The 11993-nt window shown below is 36.8% G+C and overlaps 1 protein-coding gene across 1 annotated transcript in view; it reads left to right on the top strand.

Annotated features, from left to right (window-relative positions):
• Window positions 1–1582, top strand: part of OVCH1 (ovochymase 1) — a 74195-nt gene extending 72613 nt beyond the window's left edge. The window contains 2 exon segments of the mRNA XM_078074164.1: window positions 442–575; window positions 1230–1582. Of these exon segments, the coding sequence (XP_077930290.1) occupies window positions 442–575; window positions 1230–1394 (299 nt within the window). The 3' untranslated portion in view covers window positions 1395–1582.
• The last annotated feature ends 10411 nt before the right edge of the window (window positions 1583–11993 follow it).

The following is an 11993-nucleotide window of genomic DNA, read 5'->3' as shown; positions in this document are numbered from 1 at the left end:
AATAAAGAGTAAGTCAGAATGCAATTTCAGTTGTCACCTCCAGTGTCACCACTTAAATGTGAAGTCAAGTCAAAAGAATAAGAGCACCGTGAAACCAATGAAATCTAGACTTAACATGTAAAACATGAAATGCATTGTTTGCTTTATCAACTGATTTGGGTGCAGACTTCCTTCTTCCTTCTCTATAGTGGTGTCCTCTTTCTATCTTCTTAGGACTGTACTAAAGACAGAAGAACCCACATGGAGTGTCCTTTGTTATTCCTGTTGTATAAGCTACCATGGAGTAATACTAATTTTTTACAAACCACCTAACATCATTACAGTGCCGAGAGGGGAGAATGGGTGGGATGACCCTCAGAATCTGTCTGTTTTGGGGGCTATTTTTGTTGTATCCTATACAAGCATTTGCCTAGGTTATATGTTTTATTCTTTTTCTACTAGAAGATGAATTTTCTAAAACTGTGCAGGAGGCCATGGTACCACTGATCAGCAGTACATCTTGTCGAAGCTACTGGGGACTGGATATTAAAAACACCAACATATGTGGAGGGGCTGTGGGCTCATCCTCGTGCATGGTAATTCCAGGATGCATTGATGAATGTGGTTTTCTTCTCTGTGTGTCTCATCAATGGGTGTTTGCTGACCATAAAGAGGTATAAATATATGCTAGTTTTAGAATGAAAAGTGAGAAGAATAAGTACATTGCTAAGCTGACGTACTGTCATTGCAAATTTGATACTTGAAGTGAACACAGTTCTCAAAAGGAATTGCTCGTTCATTTGCTTGGTTGACCATGTGAAATTGATGATATTCAGCTGTTTTTGACCTATAAAAATAATTTATTATGGCTCACCTTCACAGCTGAATCAGGCAGTTTAAAGAATCTACTTCTAGTAGCATTGAAAATATAAAGATATTTTCATGTAACTCAAAACCGTCATTTAGTCATTGATATTTAGTAGATGCTTGAAACTTTCTGCAAGGCACAGTCTGTTGTCAGCATTAAATGACTGTGTTAAATGTACCTTTTAGCCACCCTTTGAAAATATAGATTTTGATCTGAGTCAGAGATCTGTAACCTCCGCCAACTGCCTAGTTCCCTCTGCTGTTGTGAGCAGAAATCAGAGATGAGGGAATGACTTCGGCACTGTCTGATCACCTCTGCAGTGGGGGTTAGCATTGACCATGAATCAAGCAACCAGGAGAACTTCTCTTTCTGCGGGTTGCAGGGAGATTCTGGAGGACCGCTGCAGTGTGCCCACGACGGACAGTACGAGCTCATCGGTATCGTGAGCTGGGGCAGCAGTAACTGCCAGCCTAGCGCACCCACGGTCTTTGCCAGAGTTTCTGCCTACAGGGACTGGATCGCATCTGTCACTGGAGGAGAAGCGTGACCGCTGCAAGAGTAGCCTGGTGCGATTGTGTTCATAAATGTGGAAGGAAGTCCCTAGCAGTATACCTGAAAAATAAGGCTCTTGTCAGTGCCAAAGACTCCGTGTCACTTGGATTTGGTGTGCACATACGTCTAGGATTAAACACTGAACACAGAAAGCTAATGTTGATTCATGCCTCCTGGGAATGTATAACCTGAAATGTCATTAAATTTATATTTAGTGTACCATGTATATGTCATTATTTGAATACCATCATATACACTGTTACTCTTTTTTCTGGTTTGGTAAACATTAGAAGATAGGAAGTGAAATGTTATTCAGTCCATATAATTCTTAGTTTCACTCACACGGAAGAGTGCCCTGAGCACAGAAAGGAAAGGTCCCTCTATGTCTCAGAGTTTCAGTGAACAATAGACCTTTAAGAAATTATTTATCAAGCTTATCACTTGATTTTTAAATTTTTAGATAAAATTTTAGGATATCCCAATTGTTTACAAAACAGTTACTTTATCTGAACCTCAGCTAACCAATACCCTCATCTTTCTAAGCTGTAGCCAAGCGTAAGGGGGAAGGTACTAAGGAAGACCCCCGAGCCAGAAGATTAAATGCCAAAGTCCACCACAGAAATATAAAATATAGAATGAATGAGGGCCTGTGGCAACTTTTTTTTTTCTTATTTTATACATTTCCACCAAAATTTATCATTTGGTTTCCAGGATTATAGCATTCAGGGAGAGAGTATTGTTCAACTTTAGGTAAGTACCTATATAATCTAATGAAAGAACACCTCATAAGGAAGGAGGCAATGTAAATATATATTCTCTTTCTCTGATTTTTCTTTCCTTTCTGTCATTCCTTTGTCCTCACCACACACCCTCCTTCAATCTCTGCTCTCTTTTGCCAGTGCTACAAAGTATTATAAATGTCCTAGTATTTAGTAAAAACTTGTTCCATGAATATTGCTCTCAACTGCCTGCCTTGATTTAAATTATGATTTTTGACAGGGGCTCTGAGTAAAATGGAAGAGGAGATTTGCAATAGCGATTCTCTAATTCTTATGTTAATCCATTTTGTACTATTTTTACTTTGTCTCTTGTTGAATTTTTCTCATTTTTTAATCAGGTGACATGAAAGGGGATTAAAGATGGGCTGTATTAAAGTGTCAGGCCCGTCTAAAGCCTTTTTGCTTCACAGTACGATTTGCTGGTGGTGAATTTTGTGCAGCCACAGTCTCCACTGTGACCTTGTAGGACAGCACCCTGGTGGTGATACTGCAGGGCCCTGTCAGGAAAGGGTGCAGGGTTGGCAGGCTGTGTACCACCTAGAGAAGCTGCCTGATTTTCCTACAAGAGTCAGAAACTATTTAGTGCTCGGTTTTCAGCTTTAGTTGGCAGTAATTTGTAAATTCTTCCATATTTAATCTTTCCTCTGTGGAGCAGGACCGTTAGACTGTTTTACTTGCCCTGCCTCTACAATTCAATCGAGGAGGGGCATTCACTTTCCTACTCTGATCTTTTCAAGAGCTCTCCTGTTTGCATTCATTGCAAGGTCAAGCTGTATGTGGACCAGATGGCAATCCACTGTGTAAACGGGTCTATTAGGTAGGGGTCATAGAGCCCAACTTAAAGGAATTAGAGACCCCATCACCTAATTCTTCATGTATGTATTAAAAAATATTCTTTTTGAACACCTACTATGTGGCACATGGCACCAGAAAGAAGCTTCCCTCATCTTTAGAATCTCATTGTAGTGGAGACAAATGACAGACAAAGATAATTACTAGCTCTGGGAGCTGGCAGCCTAGGAGAGAACAACCAACACTTTCTGCAGGAATGGGTGAAGGTTTGGCAGAAGTAAGATTTGAGCTCAAGTATTAGTTGATTTTTGTTTTAAAGTTCTATACACCAATCTCTTATGTTAAATCTGTATCAAGCTATTTTCCTATCAACAACTCCACATACTCTGAATTTCTCCTGTCATTTAGATTATTGGGACATGTGTTTGTTCATTCTGAAGCCATAAATTGCATTACTTCATTTCCTCTAACCCCCCACCTTGTTTCTTTCATATGATTTTCAATAATATAGTTCCAGCATTTTATGCATGTTCTTTGTCAATTCAAGAAACCATCAACAACTTAAACCTAACAAGTATCTAATTCTCGCCAAAGATTAACAGCGTTTGGCACTTATCCTGATTTTATCTTGGTCTCAACTGTATTATCAGATTATTACTTTCATTTTTCTATTCCCCACAGATATTTATAAAATAAGTAAATTATCAAATTGTCAAATAATGGCCACACAAAAAACTGCTGGGACCAAAACATCTAAAAAAGTCTTAAAAAGAGGCAGAATAAAGTGGGAGAACTGTAACAGGCAATGAAGCCACAGTAATTAAGACGGAGATTATAGTATTGCTGCAGAGATGAACTGACCAATAGAAGAGAATACAAAAGCAAGAAGCAATGCCATTTTGTATTCTCTAAGTTGGTAAACAATTGCAACAGTGTGACAATATAAACATACTGAGAATGTGGAGTGGGGGAACTCTTCTCACTGCTGGTGGGGCTGGGGTATAATCAGGTGCTCCAGCTTTGGAAAACTCAGTATCAGTAAAATTGAAGATGCCAGTGTCCTCTGAGTCTGGAATTCTACCTCTAGGCATATGCCCTAGGGCATTGTCTTCAACCATGGCTGCCATTAAATGTAAAGTCTGGAGAGTGGGGAATGATTTTTTTAAAGCTCCTGGCATGATTCTAATGTGCAGTCAGGTTTGAGAGCAGTGTCTTAGAGGAAATGAGGCAACCATAACCACTGAACATGTACAAGAATGTTTAGAGAAATGTTAGTATCAGCACAAGCTGGAATTCCACATGCCACCCATAGAAGCTCGGGTAATCAAAATGTAGTATACTCACAAAGCAGTAAAAAAGAGAAAACAGTCCATAGCCTCTTTACGTGAATCTTAGAAGCAATGCTGAGCTTAAACAAATTTCAGAAGATTAGGTACCATTAAAGATCAGAAAACAAGCAAACTTAAACATGATTTTGCTTAGGCTTACATCATATATGGTTAAAAAATGCAAGGGATGTAGCTTAGCATTTGGAGTAGTGGGGAGGCAGTGGAATACAGTGGAGGGACCACACACAAGTCCTTTCAATGCTATTAATAATTTTCTAGTTAAGTTGGGCGATGGCTTCACAGATATTTATTATCTTGCTTCATAACTTATATATGCTTCTGTGTACATGAAATACTACACCATATAAATATACTTATAGGCCTTTTTAAAATTTTATTGCTTTATTGTATATCCTTCCAGTGTTTTTATGCAAATAAATGCAAACATGAATGCACATTCTCATTTTCCCCCCTTACACAAAAATAGCACGTAACTTGTTCTAAACCTTGATTTTTTTCCACTTGATCATATATGCTGGAGATCTTCCCATATCACTGTACTTTTTTGAAAAAATATTTTTATAGTATAATTAACATAGTGTTAGTTTCAGGTGAACAATATAATGATTCAACAATTCTATACATTATGCGGTGTACTTTGAATCTGTTTTATCTCTGCCCCCCCCTTCCCCCACTTAAAGACCTTTTTAATTACACTAGCTCCTCAGAGTAGAACCTGTCCTTCCTGTCCAGGTACTTAGAATGTTCCACACATATCTAGAGCATTAAATCCTCCCATTTTTTAGTGGTTCCCTTTGCCTAGAAAGCACAAATTGTCCTTGTGACTTGCATTTGCTGTTGCTGATGTCACATGTAACAATCAGCTTATTTGTTAATTTGTGCTTAGTTAACACTGGCAGTTACACTTTCTACCATCCATGCTCTTCTAGGGAAAAAGGGCTTCAAATGTGTCTGAATATCTTCTAAATGCCAGATGTTACCCGATATTTCCATTTAGTTCTTTTAATCATTAAAGCTAATCTTTATGAAAACATTTTGAATGTAGCATTAATAACCCCTGTGCATAGGGATTAAAAGTGTTCTTCTGAAGCCAGACTTCGTGGGTTCAAATCCGAGCTCCATCATTAATTAGCGTTATGACTTTGGGCAAATTACCCTCTGTTATACTTCCAATTCCTCATATATAAAGTGGAGATAATAAAAGAAACCTATTCATAGAGATATCCTATAGTTAAAGGAGTTCATAAATTTAAAACATTTAAAAGACCGGCTGGCTCCTACTAAACTTTCAATTCATGTTATTATCTTGTGCATTTTCCTAAAATACAGCTTTCAAAGAGGATTCCCCACCCCCTGAATCCTTTAAAAATATTTTTTATAAGACTTGCTGTTTGAGAATATAAGTACCTGTATATCTTTCCAATTACTCATTCCTTTATGTCTTCACTTCTTTTTCAGTAATTCTCTTCCTAATTCCCAAAAGGATTTAACTGGAGAATGACAATCTCATCAGGCTACCTTAATATCCTTCTATGTACCAACTACTTTACATATATTAATTTAATTCTAAGCACAATTGTTTAGAAAGGCATAATCTTTCCCATTTTACCAATGAAGAGATTGAAGCAAGAGAGGTTAAGTGTCTTGTTTCATATTAAAAAGCTGGTTTCAGAGCAGAATTAGCACATAGGTTTTTCTGATTATAGACCTTAATCACCATACCACACTGACAAGTGTTTTCAGAAGATAATACTAGTGCAAGTGTGGAGTTTGGACTAAGGAAATGGGACTGGAAGTGGGAAATATTGGAATTGGGCCAGCTTCATGCACACACTTGAACATGTGAATGAAAAAAATGAACAGAAATAAAAATAAGGCTTACATGTAATAACGGAGGTCTGTTTTCAGAGAGGTTAAAAATAGTATACATTTCTTTGAATCCATTAGGAATTACTTGCCAGCTGTTGGTTAAAAAGCCTTCACTACAGTAGCTTGAAGGGATTAGGATTTTAATTTCTTACCTAAATGAAGTCAGGCAGCTAGTAGGCAGTTATGAGATCTGAGGCTTTTTCCTGACTTCCTCCACCATCTTCAGTGTATGGATTCAATCCTCAAGTCATAAAATTGCTGCTGGGCTCAGGTCATCACACCCACATTCCAAGCAGGGAAAAGAGGGCGGGCAAGGAGAAAAGAGACCAAATGGCTTTCATAAAAGCCCTGCTCAGTGACTTTTACTTACATATCTGGCCACCCCACATGCCAAGCTTGGGAATGTAGTCTTCATTTGGGTTTATTGTCCAGGATTCTGCTACTAAAGGAGAGAAGAGTATTTAGGCAACCAGAAGTTTCTCCCACTCCCTAATTACTATACGTTGCTTTTAATTGTTCTTTGTCATTTTTTAAAGAAATAAATGCAGGGGTGCCTGGGTGGCTCAGTCGTTAAGCGTCTGCCTTCGGCTCAGGTCATGATCCCAGGGTCCTGGGATCAAGCCCCACATCGGGCTCCCTGCTCAGCAGGAAGCCTGCTTCTCCCTCTCCCACTCCCCCTGCTTGTGATCCCTCTCTCACTGTGTCTCTCTCTGTCAAATAAATAAATAAAATCTTAAAAAAAAAAAAAAATAAAGAAATGCAGGAGAAATAGTGCTAACTAAAAAACAACACCGTGGTTGTATTAAGCAAAAAGTATAATTCTTTATTTCACTGCTATCTCTGCCCCATTGCCTCTAGTTAACATTTATAAAGTCCAGAACATATCCTATAACAATAGGAAGTGGTATCAAAGCAGCCCCAATCTGTGTAAAAGACTCAGATCTTTAATGGGGTTCCCCCAACTTAACTCTCTTCCATTAGAGGGAAATCAACTTCTGACCAAGTTTACCCTCTCAAAGCCTAGTTCAGGAGAAAGTGTGGTAGGGCAAGGGGGAATGCTGATGTCCCACTGGCTTCTTTCCTTCTAAGACCCAGAGAGGAGGGGACCTTACTACTTTGGCTCAACTATCCCTTACTTAGAAAAACAAGTTTAATTGGGGCATGTGGGTGGCTCGGTTAGTTAAGCGGCTGCCTTCGGCTCAGGTCATGATCCCAGGGTCCTGGGATGGAGCCCCACGTCAGGCTCCCTGCTCAGCGGGGAGTCTGCTTCTCCCTCTCCCTCTGCCTCTCTTCCTGGTTTGTGCTCTCTTTCTCAAATAAATAAATAAAATCTTTTAAAAATAAAAAAAGAAAAGAAAAACAAGTTTAATAAAAGTATTTGTCTAGTTAGGTCCTTTTGAACAGTGATAGTAAGGTATATATTCATAATTTTTAGTCAAAGCATCTGAATCCTGACCATATGTTATTTATATATTTAGTTGTTTATATATTTTTTACATGATATAAAAATCACCCGTAGGGACATAGTTCATATATGGGATGGAAATTATTTCATCTTTTTAGCTCAACATCCATGTTAGATAACCACATCAGAAAAAGGAAAAATATCTTCTGCTTTACTCAGTTGAAAGCTGACTTTTTCTCTCATAGCATCCTGGTTTTTTTCTTTCTTTTTTTTTGTAATTGACAGTTTGCCATGTACATTAAAATTATACAAACATAAAGACACACACAAATGTGCTTGTTCTTAGATATTATCTTCCAAGTTTCATCTGGGTTTATGAATTTATAAATATTAACATTAATAGATGCAAATAAGGTAGTGACTGTTACACAGGCTATCAGCCATTTGGTCTGGGAGCCTACATTTGTGTCTTTAGAGGTCAGCACAGTGTTCTAAAGAAGTTGGACTTTCAAAGCCTTTGGATGAGACACATACGCTACCTGCCTGAAGGCATTTGAGCTTGATAGGCAATAAAGCTTGCAGACATTTCTACTTACGTCATATTATTGAAATCAAAATTTGACTATCTATAGTATGTGAGTTAAATATGCTGCCTCTTTTTAATTTATTATAGTGCATTAAAGTATTTATAATGCTATGTTCTAGGCACTTACATGAAGAATTTCATCTACTATTAACATGAAATTAGTAATATGTTTAACAGTCTTAAGAAATATAAAAGAGCTACAATTCATTTTAAAATATTGACAGTTCACAAAAATAGCTAATCAAATAGACGAGACAATATATCTATGATGCAAAGATAAAAAATATTAGTGAAAGAATATTTGGAAATGAAAAGTAAATCACCAGATTCAAATGTTGTAATCAATGTAGAGAATGATATTGCATAAAATACAAACTTCAGCTAGATATTGTTATGTTGAAATTTATGGGAGACCATAATAAAACATGTTGAATACACATAATACAATATTAATAACTATTAAAATAGTTTACTAATAACTATTAAGATGATAATGTGTTAATAACTATTAAGATAAATGACAAGCCACAGTCGCATATTTGTTTTGGGGTTTATTACTTGGTACTTGTGTACCCCAATGTAGTACAAATTCCATGACGGCCGGGCTGTATGCTTTGTCATTAGGTCATATTCTGTACTTAACACACCACTTGTCACATAGAAGGTACTCAGTGAATGTTCCATGAATGGCCAGGTCACAGTGATCTGTGGTCCCTTTGATCCATTATTAGTCACGCTGAAATACTGCACAATGCTTTATAGATCTTGATGGTAACTCTACTGAAACAGAGCTATTAATGGCAAATAGTGCCACTATACACAGACTTACAGTATTTATCCATTAGCTGATGTACAAAATCTAAACTTGGCACATGAAAAGTGATTTCAGATTTTTAAGTCCCAACTTGGCAGATGAAAAATCTATTTAAGAGTGTAAAGCATGGGATGGGATGCCTGGGTGGCTCAGTTGGTTAAGTGATCGACTCTTGATTTCAGCTCAGGTCATGATTTTCAGGATTGTGAGATCGAGCCCTATGAAGGGCTCTGCTCTGGGCAAGGAGGCTGCTTGGGATTCTCTCTCTCCCTCTGCCACTCCTCCTCCGCTATGTGCTTACTCTCTCTCTTAAAAAAAAAAAAAAAGTGTAAAGCACAATGTTTAAAAATGTAAATACAAAATTTCAGTTTAACATTGATAATGACCTATAACTGAAGCAAGTAAAAATGAAGGCCTGATGTATAGCATGAAACTGAGAAGAGTCTTATAAAAGGAACTGTCTGGTCATGAGGATTAGTAGCTAGTGAGAAGGAGGAGGAGACACAGAGGAATCTAGTCTGAATCTGAGGTTAGTGGTGGCTTTGACTTTCCTAGGCACAGAAGAGAAGAAATAGATTTGGGGATAAATAATAAGATCCACTTGGGAATATATTGAATTTGAGGTGTTTGTGAGGCATTCATATAGCAATATATGTATATATATATAGCAAAAAATAAATATATTTATCTTAATTTTGCTGCTAACTTGCTAAAACTTTTACTCAAACTACAAAGAAAAAAAACAGCATGAAAATACCTTTGAGCATCTACAAAATACAGGTTGTTTAGCACCAGTTTAAATTCCAATTTAAAACCTATCTCCTGGTTCTCTTCTGCAGGTAACATATAATGGAATGGATTTTTTTCCTTTGGAAGCAAATTGTTTTCCAGATATAAACCCGCTACCAGCAACATAGGATTAAATATTTGCCCCTCTTTAAAGTTAAGCTGAGATTCAAGCTTCAGGGGAAATTAATTTTGTATTCATTTGGTAGCTTGGAAAATGGTGAGTTGTTTTTTAAATAAGCAGGATCAAATTAGTCAGTTTTGCAGTACTGGGAAATCCAACTCTTATGGGAAAGTTATTCCTGAAAGTAGATTAGTCTGGAGACCAGCGATCAGGTGTAACTAAGTGAACAACAGCCAGCTTCCATCCAAGCAAGAGCCCATATAATCTTAGACCCACAAAGAAGAAAGGGCTGCTGGTACCTTTGTGGCTAAGGTAAAGAAGCACTTTAGATATTTATTAACTCACTTAGTCCTTATAACAATCATATGAGATATTATCATGCCATTTTGCAGGTGAGGAAGTGGGATGAAATAATGTGTCCAAGGTCACATGCTAGTAAATGGTTGAACTGGAATTTTAACCCAGGAAATTCTAACCCCACTCTTACCTACTACAATAAACCTTTTCTTAAATATGTGAAGGAGGGCTAACACTGACATGAAAAGTCTGGAAATGAGATTGCATCAGTGGAAACATTTTATCTGCTTTTATTTTCTGGGATAGTTTCAATTTAGTGAAATTTTGTATTTCAATAAATGTTAATTCACTAAATAAAGTTGTGTGACTTCCTCCTTCCAAGGGCAGTTTAGTAATGTGGTCAAGATTTCTCTGCCTCTCCCAGCTTTCTGACTATGCGTAAATCATTTAATTGCTACTTGACTCAATTCCTGTATTTATTGATAAATAATGGTTTACCAATAATCTTTATACATTTGTAAGGATTAAATAAGATAAGGCAAGTAAAACTTTAAAACAATGCTTACTGGAAAAAAAAAGCAGTGCTTGTTGTATAAACATTAGTTAGTATGCTGTTGTAAGACTTCTTTGGTCAATAAACCACAAAATTAAAATCTTAATGTTTGATTGGAAAATCTGACTACAGCTGGGCTTACTCTCGAACAGTTTCCACTTATCCCTTCTTTCCAAATTCCCCTTTATTACCTCTTATACTACAAAGTGTTAGGAAAAGATGAAGTATTAATTTTCTTTTTTTTTTTACGGAAGGAAATTTTACTTCTAAAAGCTTATTTTAAAATCTTTTCAATAAATGGAACTGGGAAATTACTTGTTCATATGGACAAAAATGAAATTGGACTCCCTATTTCATACCACATACACCCAAAATAAAAAATAAAAAATAATTAAGACAGTTTTGCCAAAGAAGAAATTACAAGGGAAATTTAAAAATATTTAGAGATGAATGAAGCAAAACCACAACATATCAAAACTTAAAATGGGATGCAGTGAAAGCAGTGCTAAGGGAAAATTTATAGTCATAAACACATTAAAATAAAAGGAAGATCTCAAATCGGCATTCTAACTTTACAATTTAAAAAACTAGAAATTCAGATGGATTTTCCATCCAGACTATGGATTTCTGTATCAATAACAGGTTTTGCTGCAGTAATAATACCAAAATCTCAGTGCCTAATATAATAGAAGTTTATTTCTTATTTGTCTAAAATTTACTACAGGAAAGAGAAACTCTCCCAAGAAGTTATCTTCCATGTGTTATCTCAGAAATCCAGGCACGGAAGTGGAATTGTCTCCTGTACCAGTATTAACTTTCTTAACAAATACTTGAGTGCATAGGAGGTATTGGCGATATAAAGGTGAGAAAGACAGATGTGCTTTCTTAGGGAGCTCACTATCTGGAGTCAAGAGAAACACTGAACAAATAATTAAAAGCATTATCTAAAAGCATTATCTGTCTGGAAAAGGAAGTTTAAACGTTCTTGACGGGAGAAAATAAGGAGGCAAAAACAGAAGGCACAAAACGTGATGCAGATTGGAGACGTGACACGCATTAGGGTTGCAAATGATAAATCCTGCTCCCAAGTCTCTCATTAGCAATTAAGTAAAGTGTGAAGAGCTGAGATTCGTTCTGTAGGCTGTAACTATCAGTTGGAAGGTAATCCACTCCTTCCTGGAGAAGCTGATTGCTTACTGGCCACGTGGTTACACCTAAACTACGTTTCAACCTACGCTCT

This window comes from Halichoerus grypus, chromosome 6, assembly GCF_964656455.1.
Source record: "Halichoerus grypus chromosome 6, mHalGry1.hap1.1, whole genome shotgun sequence".
NCBI classification, from domain to species: domain Eukaryota; kingdom Metazoa; phylum Chordata; class Mammalia; order Carnivora; family Phocidae; genus Halichoerus; species Halichoerus grypus.
This window is presented reverse-complemented; position numbering and strand designations above follow the sequence as displayed.